This window comes from Glycine max, chromosome 11 (assembly GCF_000004515.6).
Source record: "Glycine max cultivar Williams 82 chromosome 11, Glycine_max_v4.0, whole genome shotgun sequence".
NCBI lineage: Eukaryota > Viridiplantae > Streptophyta > Magnoliopsida > Fabales > Fabaceae > Glycine > Glycine max.
This window is the reverse complement of record NC_038247.2, coordinates 39,627,843-39,643,745: the sequence shown is the minus strand read 5'-3', so window position 1 is coordinate 39,643,745 and position 15,903 is coordinate 39,627,843. Positions and strand designations below refer to the sequence as shown.

The following is a 15,903-nucleotide window of genomic DNA, read 5'->3' as shown; positions in this document are numbered from 1 at the left end:
ACAGTGTTTTCCGGTCACAACCTTTGTGAACAGATCTGTTAGTTGGACAAGGCTGTAGCTCCAAGAAAGGGCCATGTTAGGACACATGGTTGAGTCATGGAGTAGACAACATAAGAGTTGGTCAGGAAAAAGACAGATCAGGAAGCTGGTTAGCAGGAGTTAGTGAGTAATGATGAGTTGGAACTAGTTAGTTAGACTTGGGCATTGTTGAGAGCAGGCCAGCCAGTCATTGTGAGTGGTTCCCTAACATAAATTAATTCACTTATTATTGATAGATCCTTCACTTAATTTTCTACACTCTTTTTGAAATTTGAAAAGAAGGAATGATTGTTTTCTATCCTCCTCCATTTCCGTCCAACCAAGCACACTGTAAGTGGAATGCATTATTATAACACATCTTTATTTGCCAAAAAGTCTTGATGCAGAAAAATGACAATATAGTACATACCATACAGCTATATGCAACATCACACATTTGGTTACCAAGGGTAGACAATTCCCAGTCTAGTATTCCAATTACTTGATCCTGCAGCAGAATGAAAACTTATCAGGCATAAGAACTGGCTTCTAAGATGCCAATGAATTATTATAAGTCCTAAATGCTAATGTGTGTCTTGACACTGTCCAAACTCCAGAGTAAACTATACATGGCATTGAGAACATAAGTTCTGTTTTTTTTTTTTTTTTTTTGATCCATAGGAATTGAACTCAGATACAGGAGGGGGTATACAACAAGTCACGCACATTGCTCAACCAACTGAACTAGATCCGTTAGTATTTCTGTTTTTAAATTACAGCAGTTATGATACTCTAATTTTGAGCATGACCAGATCAAAATGCTATGCATTAATAGTAGAAAAAAGAAAAATACTTTTCAGCCAATGGAACTTTAGGAAAGTGTAAAATTTTATTATATGCACCTGCCATGACTGTTACTTTATGGACATGGGTCAGACACTTTATGGACCTGTCATGACTGTTACTTTCTTCTCCTGGAATGCACGTTTGCAGGGTATGTTCAATTCTTTTTGCATAATATTTATCATGTTTTGATTTGCTTGGCCTTGTATTTCAAATTGTGATGCTAACAAGTCTGAATTGCAACACAAAAAGGCTAAAGATTAGGGATGTTAATAATGTAATGATATAATTGATGAAGTTGGGGGGTGGGGAGCCTTTGTGTCTACAACTTTTTGGCTTCCTGTTTTTTTGTCTGTATTGGATTAGCCTTTGTGTTGCACCTTACCGTAGTATTTGGCTGGAGAGGAGAGGTCTTTTAAAGAATAGCTTGTTTGGTTCAATGTTTGGTAGGAAGGGGAAGTGAAGGGGCTATCATCCCTCCCCTCATTATTTACTCCCTTTCATTATTTGAGGATTTGGGTGGAGAGAAAAATACTTAAATCGTTTAGAATTGACAATAAAACGAGCAGCAAAAACTGTATATCAGGTAGTAACACTAGGTATTTTCATTGTCACCTCATTGGACAAGCTTGCAAAATCTATAATTTTAATTGCTTTCAAAGTTCCTCTGTGAATGCATCAGGTTTTGGTAAAAAAAAATAATTTAACTCATTCTTTGCCCCCTCCCCTAGCTCTTTTACTTTTTGTCATTGATCTCAAGGACTAGGTTTTCAATGAGGTTATATAAATTTTTACATGGGACAATGTCATGACAGTGAGTAAGAAGGAATTGCAAATTCATTTCCTTATTATATTTAATTTTCTAATTTCATGATTTTTTCCTACTTATAACACCAATATCAAATTCTGTGGGATTCTTGCTCTTCCATGCTTTATGGTGGTATTTAACATAACCATTTTTTGATAATTTAGTATTTTTCTGTACGATTTTATGGTGACAATAACATTTTTTGTTTCATGATTGACATTGGAAGCAAGCTGCGGGATACAATCAAATCTTTTGGCTGTGTGCAGGGAATTCTGATCTCAAATTGTCCACGGCTATGCAGCGAAATTCTTGACAAGTTGAACCTCCCTTTTCTACCTGCATTATCTATATGCTTCCTTCCAGGTTTGTAACTCGAATACTACTTTAAAATAAGTAACAGAATGATTAGTATTTATCAATTAGAATAACTGGTAGGAACATTAGGATCTCTTTAGCGATGACAGAGTTCCAATATGTCACATCACAACCTTTTTATCATAGATATCCTTGTTTTATAGATAATGACTTCACAAATTATATTGTCTTGAGCTGGACTATTGCCTTTATTTCCTATTACATTTAATTCTGAAGCTAAAGAGTAGCAAGGATTTTCACGTGGCTCCTTTACTATTTAATTTACTAAATTTGTTAAATATTTCAAACCTGCAGACCAAAACTCACGTTTGGTTTGATTACTAATTATTGTCCTAGAGGAGAACTATTCCTGCTTCTTGATCGGCAACCAACTAAGGTTCTCAAGGAAGATGCCGTGAGGTATATCATCCTACCATTGACAGATCCAGAATTTCTCTTTGATGTTAGAAAAAAATAGTCTAATATTTTATCAGAAGAAAAATAATATAAACTTCATTAAAAGGATATGAGAGAAATTGAAAACAATAAAAATTAAAAGGATAAAAAGATAACATTAGTACTAATTTATTTTCTCTTTCATCTTTTATAATTTTATAATTATCTTATGGTGTAGACATCTATATTTTTTATGGGGAGAAAAAAATAGTTTAGTATTTTCAAGTATATAATTTTTGCATGTTCAAATTCTTAAGGTTATCTACTCAATAGTAATAAATGTGCAGTGGCTTTAAATAGTTTAGAAAACTTAATGACCTTTGGTTCAAATCCTATTTTGTGTTGTTTTTTTTCTATTTTTATATTCACATGTTAACAAACAACAAAAATAGCTTAAACCACAAAAAAAGTAATGTACTGGGCTATGTGAGAAAGCAATAAACAAACATTGGGCAGCGTGTGAGAACAGTAGACGGGTGTAGGACTATGTGAAAGTAGATATAATAGACAGACCAAAGTATATTGGAAAGTGAGAGAGTACAACTGGGAAATTGAGTGTATCCGACTAGACCGAGTTTCCCATAGGTCTGTGTGAATGACCACTGGGTAGTGTAACGCGCTGTTCGTCGTTATGTCCATCATCGAGACCGCTACTGCACCGCCGTGGGTCTTCGCTGTTTGGCTGCTCCGCCGTGACCCACTCTCCACTTTCTTTCTCCGCCACGTGGGTTCTTTCCACCATGACCCACTCACCAACTTCTTTCTCCACCACTTGGGTTCTCTCCGCTGTCGGAGATCCCATGAAGCTACCCTCTTCACCACTCTCATCATCCTGGTTGGTCTCACTCCCCCTCGAATGACTTGCCACCCGTTCTACAATGTTTACCCCTATAGTCTCCTCTGCTTCACTTTGGTTTTTGTGAATGACCACTGGGTAGTATAGCGCGCTGTTCGTCGTGCTGTCCATCATCAAGACTGCTACTGCACCGCCGTGGGTAGTCGCTGTTTCGCTGCTCCACTGTGACCCACTCTCCACTTTCTTTCTCCACCGCGTGGATTCTTTCCGCCATGACCCATTCACCAACTGATTTAACTGTTTGTTGATTTATGATTTAACTATTGAATTTGTTGTTTGTTTTGGATTAGGGGTGTTAAGGTTTTCATGTTTTGTTGAGGTGCAGGGGAATTGATGATGTGGTGGTGAGAATGATGTATGGGGAGTAGAACTACCAGGAGGATTGTTGTTGTTGAAGATGACAAGGGAGCTGAAAGAGGAATGCCGAGCTTCAATTCCGAGTTAACCAATTCCAATTCATGGTAAATTTTGTCTTTGCAATAGTTCCTTGATAGGGTTTGCATATGTGGAGAAATCTTGTTCATCGGTTCAATCATTTTCTTTACTTTCTGCAGAATTTTCGTTGTGAATGCTTTGTTTTACTTATTAGTTGCTCACTCGTGTGGTACACAAAATGTTTGTTGTGGTTTTACATTGAGATGTTTTTATTAGCCCTTTAATGATGTTGGATGATACTTAGAATATTTATAACATTTTGATATTTGTGGCTGCTTGGTTTTCTTTATTTATGAATAAGGAATAAAATACTAAAAGGGTGATACTTAGAATATTTTTTTATTTTTATTTTTTTGGGTCAGCAAAAAAGATAAATATATATATATATATATATATATATATATATATATATATATATATGGTTAGAGGTACCGTGATTACAATAAAATCCAGATAAATGGTTTCCAAGCCAGACTAGACAGTTGACAGCAGTCTTGTTGGGTACCAAACTAGACAGCTTGGTTATACAACTATCAATACACTATGACTGCTACACTTGTCTAAAAACAAAAGTCTCTCTAAGGTTAGATGACCACTGATTGTAATGAGATATAAAATCTTTCTCATAGTTTCTGAGCCACGTCCAAAGTAAAAATAGGGAGTCCTCCATCAGTTTGTTTCCGTTGAAAGTCCCACTTGATAATATAATCTTGTTCCTCAACTGCCATACAGACCATGTAAGAGCCACCCACCAAGACCATGTTGCATAATCATGAACCAGAACCATGATACAATCCATGAGTGCATGGTCTCCAACATCGTGCAACAACTACAACCATGACATAATCATGTGAATTCCTGTCTTGGGCTGTTTTCTCCCTCTATAATTACTTAAGCATAGTATCCTGACCTTTACTTTATGGGATCTGTAGTAGCATTAAATTTGTAGTGTTCAGAATTTGTGCAGGCTTTCAAGTAGAGGTTTTTTCTTGATCATTGGGGATAGATAACAATAAGTAGATATGAAGTTCATGAAACTTGGAACAAGGCCAGATACTTTCTATAGTGAACAAGCTACCAGGTATTTATTTGATCTTTGGCCCAAGAGTGGTACAAAACCTATTAAAATGAGTATTTTTTAGATATAAGGACTAAAATGTATAGATACAGAGACAAAATAAATAAGGAATTGAGGGGGAATAAATGTTCAATGTGTTCTTATTTTTTTTTCTTTTACTTTACAAATCTCCTAAAGCACCATGTACTACGTTATTTCTTCATTTCCATATCTAAACATTCAGAACCTACTCGCAGATGATATGGAGGAGAGAGAGCCGCTAAAATTCCCGACAAAATATAACATTCAAATGGGCATGAGGTGGCTGATTAAGGTAGCCAGTCAGGGGATTCATTGGTGTTAATTTAAGTATCATTTTAATCATTTTTAGATTCTTAACAGGGAGTATAGATGTTTTGTGTTTTACATTTTTAGTACAATTAATGTGTAAGTCTGACTGAGTAAGGCTTTGTTTGTTATTGTTCTTGTTGTTGTTTGTCGTGAGTGATCCGTGTTTGGTAGATTGATGAATTTCAGTTGCCTGCTGATCTGTGTAGTTAATGTCATCCGGTAAGATAAATAAAAGTTGTGTTGTTGTGTGTGGTAGAGTAATTGGTGTAGTGATTTTTGTGGTGAAAGTTTTGTAGCTCTGGCTAGTGTACATACTTTTTGTTTTAGTTTTTGAATTTTGAAGTGTGACCAGGTGGTTTAAGTGCAACTTGTGTAAGTGATGTTTTGGGGCAAGTGTTCCTGAATTCTAAACGCTAGTTTAGTATTGAGTTTGAGGAATGAATATTGGTTTAAGTGCATGTTTTATGTCTCACCTTGTGCCTGTTTTATTTCTCACCTTGTGCCTGTTTTAAACCATTTATTGACTACTTATTTTGTTCTCCAGACTGTTTAGATAGGCAGTTGGGACCGAGGCTTCTTGGGAGGACTGATGATTCAGGGGTAAATAACAGGTTGGTCAATGCTTTATTATTTTGGCTGTTTGTGCAAGATTTACATACAAAACTACTTCATACCAGGATCCTGTTGTAGAGGTGAATTAATTATTACCCTCTCTTTGCTGCCTGTGTGGTTGGAGATACAACATGCTTGCAGTGTTCAGTTAGTAGCTTCTGAATTCTGATATTGATCACTTGCAATGCAAAACTACTTCATACCAGGATCCTGTTGTAGAGGTGAATTAATTATTACCCTCTCTTTGCTGCCTGTGTGGTTGGAGATACAACATGCTTGCAGTGTTCAGTTAGTAGCTTCTGAATTCTGATATTGATCACTTGCAATGTTCATGCTGCCTCTGTAGTTTTAGAGATATTTGTTATTATGCATAATTTATTTTTCTTTAAATTCATCAGATCTATCTTCTTTCCCTCACTCCTATGTTGGAAATAGAAGTCATGTAAAGCTGTTTAATCTGTTTGCATGCTCCTGATTATGAGATGTATACTGAAATTATAACCTAGATTAACTATGAACGTGCTGATATAATCATCTTGAAATTGAAGATGACCATAGCAAGTTGTAATTCATTGTGATCAAGGATCATGTAAATGATTTGAATATTTCCTCTACTTCTAATGAGCCCTGATTGTCTTCTCCAGCAAAGCTCAACTGTAGAAGATTCAATTTCTTTCAAATTTTCTTATGGTATAACTGAATCAGTTCCATGCTCATACACTGAATTTGCCGAGTGACTGGTGCTGCCGCAGTATAAAAATTTACCTGACACAGAGGTAAGCATCATTCTTTCTTTTCAACATCAGCTTTCAACTTTTTATCATAATTCTTATCTTCGGTTGTTGATGATTAGGTCTAATTTTATGACCAGTTTTTTTGGTTACTGGTGAAACTGTGGACTACTTTAGGAATTTGAATGACCTGCTAATATAATATGTATTGTAAGACATTTTTATGAAGGATTTACTGATCCTTGTTTTGTTTTTAACTAATGGAGCAGGTTAAAGAGTTCCATAGAAGAGATGGTTTTGAGGTAGCAAGTGCTGACAAGATGGCTAAGTCATGCATGGTTTATTTTGAAATGCATCTATCCCTAAGGAAAAAAATAATTACAAAAGCTTTTAATGGTAGTTATAGTATCTACAAGGAAACTTTTTGTAACCAGGTCTATTGCCTTTTTGTTTGAGTAACTGGACATGCAGGTACAATAATTGTTGTTGAAGATGACAAGGGAGCTGAAAGAGGAATGTCGAGCTTCAATTCTGAGTTACCCAATTCCAATTCATGGTAAATTTTGTCTTTGCAATAGTTCTTGGATTAGGCTTTGCATATGTGGAAAAATCTTGTTCATTTGTTCAATCATTTTCTTTACTTTCTACTGAATTTTTGTTGTGAAAGCTTTGTTTTACTTATTAGTTGCTCACTCGTGTGGTACATAAGATGTTTGTTGTGGTTTTACATTGAGATGTTTTAATTAGCCCTTTAATGATGTTGGATGATAATTAGAATATTTATAGCATTGTGATATTTGTGGTTGCTTGGTTTTCTTTGTTTATGAATAAGGAATAAAATACTAAAAGGGTGATACTTAGAATATTTATAACATTGTCCTATTTATAAACAGGGTTGAGGATGTTACAAGAGTTTGGGATCCTTGCTGACTAGTGACTAGGGTTGAGGATTTTACCAAGAATTGAAGACCGTTGCTGCTAGAATGTATGCAGCTTTTCTTTGTAAATGAATTTGAGCTAGTTGTAAGATTGTCACAATAGTTTTCCTAGCTATAGGAATTTGTTGGTTTTGAGCCAATTGATGACAATCATAATCTTCCAGGCTGAGAGGTAGTTGATTTGTTGTCTCTTTTGATGTGTAGGTCAAGGTAAAGAGAAACGTTGTTAATTAGTATCCTTTTAAGGTAAAAAAAAAAAGGAAGATTTTACATCTAAGCAGAGCTTCACAACGGTACGTAGCATTTATGATTTAACTGTTTGTTGGGTTGACTTGGTTTTCTTCAGTTTTGTAGAAGGTACTAAGATGTAGGCATGCTAGATCCTTATTGCTTGACTGTTGACTATGCAATCATTCTGGTGATACTGATTTCATATGGCTTATACTCATTTCAAGCTTTCTGGTAATACTCATTTCATAATGGCACTTAAAATATTTTCAGTTGGATGGAAAGGCTACTTGTGTGTTACTGATTTCATATGGCTTATACTCAATTGGATGGAAAGGCTACTTAAAATTTTTTGTTTTTCTACTCTACTCTAGGTCCATTCTAGGTTTCTCTTTGAATCCTTGTTTGCTTTTGTGTGCTTTTCATTGCTTTAATTATTGAATAATCCTTGAAAATTTGTCTTGTTAAAACTCTATTGGTTTAGCTTTCATTTCATTTTTTTTTGTCTTTGCTTATTGTTTGTCTCTTTGTTTCCTTACTTGTGATTTGTCATATAGGAAATTGGAAAGGAGGATTGATGTCATACCTTGAAGAATTTGAGTCAAGAAGCAAGGGGTCAACCACCTTAAGCGCTATTGGACTAAGAAGCACTCCAAATTGAGTGAAACACCAAAGATAGAATAGCCACCACAATTGAGGACTTTTTTTTTGTAATTTTGTAATTAACAATTTGCTTTGCTTTCAAATTTTGTAACAAAAAGGCCTTTCATTGGAAGTAAGTTGGGAGCCTCCAATAGGTCACCCTACTTCCATTTGTGTGTTATAATTTTAGGCAATTTTCCCTTAGGATAGTGAGTGTTTTGTTGGGAACCTTAAATAAGATCATCTAAACACTCTTAGGATCCGCCTAGTTTGCATTTCTTGCACTTTAATTTCTTGCTTACTTTCATAGCTTATTTCCTTTACTCTCCATTGTCAAACCGCCTAGGTAGCTTGCCTTTTACCAATTAGTTTTTACCTTATCTTTCACACCTCTTTTAGTGTTTATTTTGGCTAGTTTCAATCATAGTTTCTTTTACCTTTTGTTTTCAAACCCCCAACAAGAAAGAACCATAACTTAGGAACCAACGTGAGTCTTCATTCTTCATCTAGTGTTAATGGTGAGGGTTTTACTCCTAAGGATCCCTTGCATAAGATATTAGATGAGTTGAGATCCCTTAATTAGGGTTTAGAAGTATTGACTAATCAAGGTTTAGGTCTAGTTGACTTGTTGGGGTTTAAGGGTATTTGACAAATTTGGGTTTATGGGTATTTCACTAATTAGGGTGATTTGTACTTGACTAATTAGGGTTTTGTGTTCATTGACCAATTAGGGTTTATGACTATTTTAAAAACTTAGGGTTTACGGATACTTCACTAATTAGAGTTTACGGGTATTTGACAACTTAGTGTTTAGGTTTTAGGGGTATTTGAGTAACGAGGGTTTATGTGTAGTTGAGTAATTAGGGTTTAGTGTTACTTGACCAATTAGCGTTTAGGATTATTTGACAAATTAGAGTTACTTGACTAATTAGAGTTTAGGGTTATATGACAAATTAGGGTTAGTTGACTAATTATAATTTAGGGGTATTTTACAAATAAGGTTTTTTGATTACTTGACAAATTAGGATTTAGCAGTATTTGACTAATTACGGTTTATGGGTACTTGAGTAGTTAAGGTTTAGGGGTATTTGACAAAGTAGGAAATAAGGATATTTGACTAATAAGGGTTTAGGGTACTTGACTAATTAGGTTACTTGACTAAGTAGGATTTAGGGGTATTTGAAAAATTAGATGTTTAGGGTTACTTGAGAAATTGGGGTTTATGTGTGTTTGACTATTTCAGATTTATGTGTACTTGACTAATTAGGGTTTTGTGTTACTTAACTAATTAGGGTTTATGGTTATTTGACAAATTAGACTTTAGGGTTACTTTGCTAGTTATGGTTTAGGGGTATTTATGGTTATTTGACAAATTAGACTTTAGGGTTACTTTGCTAGTTATGGTTTAGGGGTATTTCAAAGATAAGGGTTTAGGATTACTTGACTGATTGAGTTTTAATGGGTATTTGACAAAGTAGGGTTCAGGGTTTCTTTACAAATAAGCTTTTAGTGGTATTTGACTAATTATGGTTTATTGTACTTGACTTATTAGGGTTTAGTGTTACATGACCAATTAGGGTTTAGGGTTATTTGAAAAGATAGGGTTGCTTGACTAATTGGGTTTAGGGGTATTTGACAAATAAGGGTTTAGGGTTACTTGACGAATTTGGATTTAGGGGTATTTGACTAATGAGGATTTATATGTAGTTGAGTTAATTAGGGTTTAGTGTTACTTGGCCAATTAGGGTTTAGGGTATTTGACAAATTAGGGTTACTTGACTAATAAGGGTTTATGGGTATTTGAAAATTAAGGTTTAGGGTTACTTGACAATTTGGGGTTTAGGTGTATGTGACTAATTAAGATTTATAGGTACTTGACTAATTAAGGTTTAGTGGTACTTGACTAATTAGGGTGTAGGGTTATTTGACAAATTAGAATATTGTGTTACTTGACCAATTAGGGTTTATGGTTATTTGACAATTTAGGGTTATTTGATTTATTAGGGTTTATGAGTATTTGAAAAATTAGGATTCACGTGTTACTTGACAAATTGGGGTTTATGTGTACTTGACTAATTAGGGTTTAGTGTTACTTGAATGCTTAGGGTTTAGGGTTATTTTACAAATTAGGGATACAGTTACTTAACTAATTAGGGTTTATCTATATTTGATAGATCATGGTTTAGGTTTACTTTACTAATTGGGGTTTAAGTGTGTTTGATAAATTAGGGTTTAGGGTTATTTGAAAAAATAGGGTTGCTTGACTAATTGGGTTTAGGGATATTTGACAAATAAGGGTTTAGGGTTACTTGACAAATTCGGGTTTAGGGGTATTTGACTAATGAGGGTTTATAGGTAGTTGAGTAATTAGGGTTTAGTGTTACTTGGTCAATTAGGGTTTAGGGGTATTTGACAAATTAGGGTTACTTGACTAATTAGGGTTTATGGGTATTTGAGGAGAAAATGACTTTTATCTTGTTAGTGGCCTGCACAAAATTGCAGGAATGAGGAGAAAATGAGTTTGTTGCAGTACCAAATACCTTAAATACTTCTTCCTCATCACCTAGCCACCAAGTCAATTTCCCTTCCTTGACATCAATCAATGTTCCTATTGTGTTGAGGAAGAGTTTTCCCAAAATAATTGGTGTGACTTCATTCTCCTCTATATCCAGAATCATAAAGTCCACAGGGAAAATGAATTTTCTGACCTTGATCAGTAAGTCTTCCACTATCCCTTGTGGGAAGCAGAGAGTCCTATTTGCAAGCGGAGAGTCCTATTATTATTATTCTTGTTGTTGTTGTTGTTGTTGGATTATGAAAGAAAACTGAACAACATTGAAAAACAATAATTTTGTACCCATCGTCATCATTTATTTGCCGAGTAAAATCAAGTAATACCCAGAAAAATATCTTGGAATGAGTAAAGATACCAAGTACTAATCCAAATCCAAATAGTCAAATACATAGAGTTTAGTTCAAATGCAAACAAATTGATCAAAAAAGTAAAGACGATAATATCAGTCACATATCAAGATGATCAGAAAAACCTGAAAGATGGAGCTAACCTCATTATTTGAAAACATTGAAATTACCCATTTGTTTCTTATAGTTGTAATAACTTTCCCTTTTAGTCCGTATAGTTTAAAACATCTCATTTTGGTGCCTATAGTTGCAATTCTTTACCTTTTTGGTCCTCACTATCAAGTATCCATTTACATAGTTTGAAACGAATGTGGCATGGCTCATTTAATCCACCTTCATCTCAAAGGTGTTAGGTGACTTTAGACAACAAGGAGAAAAAGGTGATTGCAAATATAGGGCATAGAATCATGGATTCAATTTCTCATTTATTTTTTTGGCTAGCGCTTGTAGTCTACATGGGTGGAGTTTGAGAAAGACACATTGATTCATTTTCTCTCTCTTCTTGTTGACTCATAACCTCAACTACTCAGATCCGCCTTCTTTGGTTCAAATCATGCACTATAAGATTAGATATAATCTAGCCCAATGATTTTCCTAGAGACATGAGCCTAGCTACATTGCTTTCCCAGATTAATCAGTCTAGCCTCACAATGTTAGGAACAAAATTGAAATGATGAAGAAAAGAAAGAATTTTACTAAATATAAGAAAAGAACAGAAAATAGAAGAGAATATTTCATATCCTTCTTCCCCTATTTATATCTAATAAAACCCTCTAATTAACTAACTCATTAATAGTCCAAATATCCTTCTCATTGTATCCTAAATCCTAACACACAACTTTACCACAAGTATCACCAAACCCTAAATCCTAAACTCCAAACCCCAAGCCCTAAACCCCAAACCCTAAACACACAACTTTAATCCATGCATTGAAGGCTTCAAATATTGCAAGCCACTTGTGCAATTAGATGAGACATTTTTAACTGGCAAATACCATGGTACTTTGTTAACTCCCATCAGACAAGATTGTAGTAGGAACAATTTTCCACTTGCTTTTGCAGTTGTTGAGAGCGAGACTAGAGAAGCTTGGATGTGGTTCTTGCATTATTTGCAAAGATATGTTACTCCGCAACCAAATTTATGTATTATATCAGACAGGGGAACCAGTTTGCTAGCAGCTTTACAATCCGAACGTGTTGGTTGGAATGAACCAGATGTTTCGTCTGTGTATTGCATTCCCCACATTGCATCAAATTTCAACAAACAGTTTAAAAATGTTGACTTAAAAAAACAAGTAATCAATATGGGTATGTTTCTTCCTATTTCATGCATCATATTCTTGCTTTATTACATGTTTACTAATAGTACGTTTGGATAGAGAAATTTAATAAGGTAATTCAATTTTTTAAAGAATTTTAATTACTTTTCAATTAAATAAGATATTTGGATAAAAAATTAAAAAGAAATTGAAATTTGAGTATTTTGATCAGGGATTTTAGTTAACTTAAATATTAGCATTTTCAAATCCTTTTATTTTATGAAAGAATTTGAAATTCTTTTGTGTTGTATGACACTTTCTCTGAATTACGCGTGGGTGGGGAACTCCGAAAAACAGTGCCTTGAGGTTTGCGCTTATCCCTTCGCCGTCCCCGGGTACATAGGTAGCGGTGGCCCCGGCCACCTCATACTGTCGAACGGAGACATCGAGGTGGACGACATGGTGAGTGTGATCGGGCACAAGCTGGCGGAGCTCTCGTCGAACCCGCTCGTGAACGCGTGGTACGCCGACGAGGACCCCACCGCGCCCACCGAGATCGAAGATTTGTACGAGGGCTTGTACGAAATGGGTGGTGGCGGCGGCTATATTGGTTCCATTATGAAAGACGACGAAGGGAGAACGTTTAATCTTAACGGTAGGAATGGACGGAAGTTTTTGGTGCAGTGGATTTGGAGCCCTATTTTGAAGGCCTGTGCTGGTCCCAATGCTTTGGATTGAGTTCCTTCATACTTTTTTTTTTCTTTTTACCCTATGTATCATACCTAATGATGTTGTATCATTTTACTTTTTTTTATTTCTCTACTTGACGAAATTCATTTTTATTTATTACTCAATCCTTTTCGCGGTAAATTCCGATTTTCAAAATTTTATTAAATTTTTTTTAGAATTTAAAATTTTATATTATTCAGTTGAAAAAATAATATTAACGGTTAATTTTATGCTGAAAAAATAATCTCCTGAATGACACTTCCTCTGTTGAAAAAAATAATTATTTTATTAAAAAATTGTTTTATTAAAATATAAAATTTAAAAAATGAAGAAATTTAATTTCTTTATCCAAACACAATTTTAAAAATGAAGAAATTTAATTTTTTATCCAAACATAAAATTTTAGAAATGAAGGAATTTAAATTGAAGCATTTGAAATTATCAAAATTTAAAATTTTTAAAATTTTAAATTTCCTCATCCAAACACACTCTAAATTTATTACTCATTTTTCTATCTTTTCGCACATGGTATGAGATGAGGAAACTACGATTTGAGGCTCAGTTGCTCGCTATGCGAGCAAAGTTTCCACAAGCAGCAGATTAGTTGGATCAAATTTCTAAGAGTAAATGGACTCAGGCGTATGATAAAGGAAAACAGTATGACCATATGACTACCAACCTTGCTAAATGTATGAATTCTGTTTTGAAAGGAGCCCGAGCATTACCTATTGCTGCCTTAGTCAATGAAACATTTAATAAAATAAATGATTCATTTGTTACTAACGGCATCAAAATCATGAATATGATAAAGGCAGGGCATAGGTACTCCAAAGACGTATATGTCATGATGCAAGAAAATCAACACATTACTACCTCGCATTATGTTCGCATGTATGTTCGAGAAACATGGGAGTTTGAGGTTCAAGAAATTGCAAATACGCGACTTGATCGACGAGCAATGGCATGCACTGTCAAATTGAATGAATGGTCGTGTGATTGCGGACAATTTCAAGCACTTCGACTACCTTGCTTGCATGCAATTGCAGCGTGTGTTTTTTGCAATTTAAATTATGATGACTTTGTTGACCCTGTATACAAGTTGGAAAACATTTTCAAAGTTTATCAACATCATTTTCATTCCCTTGGAAGTGAAGACACATGGCCACAATATTTAGGTTCGTATTTTATGTCTGATCCTTTGAAACAACGATTGACATTAGGCAAGCCGACCACTACTCGAATACATAATGAGATGGATGAACCAATTTCAAATAGGCCTAAGAAATGCTCATTATGTAGAAGTGAAGGACATAATCGGACTAACTGTCCATACAAACAAGTACATGACTAAAATAACTTGTAATTTTTATGTTTTTCTTTTATTTGTATTGTGCGTTTTATATTAATATATTAATTATGTTATTTTTAATTTTTATTGATAGATTATTTAAACTTTAAATAAGAAACATTTAAAGTAAACTATATTCAAAATATATATAACATGTTTTAAATAATAAAACATTAAAATAAAATAATAACATATCAAATAAAATCACAAAAAATATACTAATAAAATCAACTTAATATTATTTATTATATATTTAAATATATTTTTAACTTTTTTTATTTAAAATAAAAATAAAATCGTAAAAAATATTAATTTTAAAAGAAAAAACATATTTACGAAAAGAAAAAAAAAGGTTAACATAATAAAAATATGTCTACAAATAATAAAAAAACATTTAAAAAATTTAACAACTTAAAGCAAGTTGGTCCATGCTATCATAAATCATGTTTACAACATAAGTTAAATTTGACTACTTTATTTCTGGCAAGATTCCATGCTATCATAAATCATTTCACCATAAATGACCGTATAAGCATGCTTCATGACTACTTTTATTCTATTCATGCATGTGCAACCTTCACGGGTGTAAATTATTGGAGCCTATGAAGCTTGTTTTCAGCATTATTGTTCTAAAATTATTCCCTTGACGGTTGTTTTCTGCTATTTGTGTTGTAACGTGAGTGAACAATGCACTGCATTAACGTGAGTGAACAATACACTACTGTTCTAAAGCTTGTTTTTCTTTGTTGCATGAACAATACACTACGCATGCTATTTTCAAGGACGCGTGCTTTTTCTTGTTTTCTTTGCTGCACAAGTGAACTAATGGCATGTTCTAAAGCTTGTTTTTCTTTGCTGAAAATAATTAATTAGTTTTGCATTTTTAATATCACTTAGTTATTATTAATTTATGGTTTAGTGTTAAATTAATTTTGGTAAATTATTATTTTGTGTTTTAGAATAATAGTGTTTAGTTATTATTAATTTACGGTTTAGGTAGATAAATTATTATACATGATAAATTAATTTTTTTAAATTATTATTTTATGTTTTAGAATAATAGTGTTTAGTTATTATTAATTTACAGCTTAGTTAGATAAATTATTATACATGGAAAATTAATTTTGTTATTAAATTATTATTTTATGTTTTAGAATAATAGTGTTTAGTTATTATTAATTTACGATTTAGGTAGATAAATTATTATACATGATAAATTAATTTTCTTAAATTATTATTTTATGTTTTAGAATAATAGTGTTTAGTTATTATTAATTTACAGCTTAGTTAGATAAATTATTATACATGGAAAATTA

At 33.6% G+C, this 15,903-nt stretch overlaps 1 protein-coding gene and 1 long non-coding RNA gene across 5 annotated transcripts; both read left to right on the top strand.

The window, feature by feature from the left end:
- The first annotated feature begins 119 nt into the window (after positions 1–119).
- On the top strand, positions 120–8,153 carry LOC106795218 (uncharacterized). 4 transcript variants are annotated; one of them, XR_005887257.1, is made up of 9 exons: positions 1,457–2,032; positions 2,339–2,443; positions 3,661–3,796; positions 4,727–4,851; positions 5,085–5,161; positions 5,723–5,789; positions 6,993–7,077; positions 7,415–7,506; positions 7,664–7,730. It is a non-coding gene; the product is annotated as an uncharacterized lncRNA (long non-coding RNA). The 4 variants fall into 4 exon arrangements; XR_005887255.1 differs by lacking the exons at positions 4,727–4,851; positions 5,085–5,161; XR_005887258.1 differs by lacking the exons at positions 1,457–2,032; positions 2,339–2,443; positions 3,661–3,796; ... (1 more) ...; positions 5,085–5,161; positions 5,723–5,789 and adding exons at positions 120–231; positions 700–1,447; positions 7,806–8,153 and having other exon boundaries at positions 6,791–7,077; positions 7,664–7,669.
- Positions 8,154–12,819: 4,666 nt separating this feature from the next.
- LOC121173074 (protein EXORDIUM-like 5) lies at positions 12,820–13,248 on the top strand. The gene has a single exon (XM_041006865.1). The coding sequence runs from the start codon at positions 12,820–12,822 to the stop codon at positions 13,246–13,248; it is 429 nt and encodes a 142-aa protein (XP_040862799.1).
- The last annotated feature ends 2,655 nt before the right edge of the window (positions 13,249–15,903 follow it).

Coding starts and splice junctions, on each gene's coding strand:
- LOC121173074 (XM_041006865.1), top strand. CDS start 12,820: ATGACACTTTCTCTGAATTACGCGTGGGTGGGGAACTCCGAAAAACAG.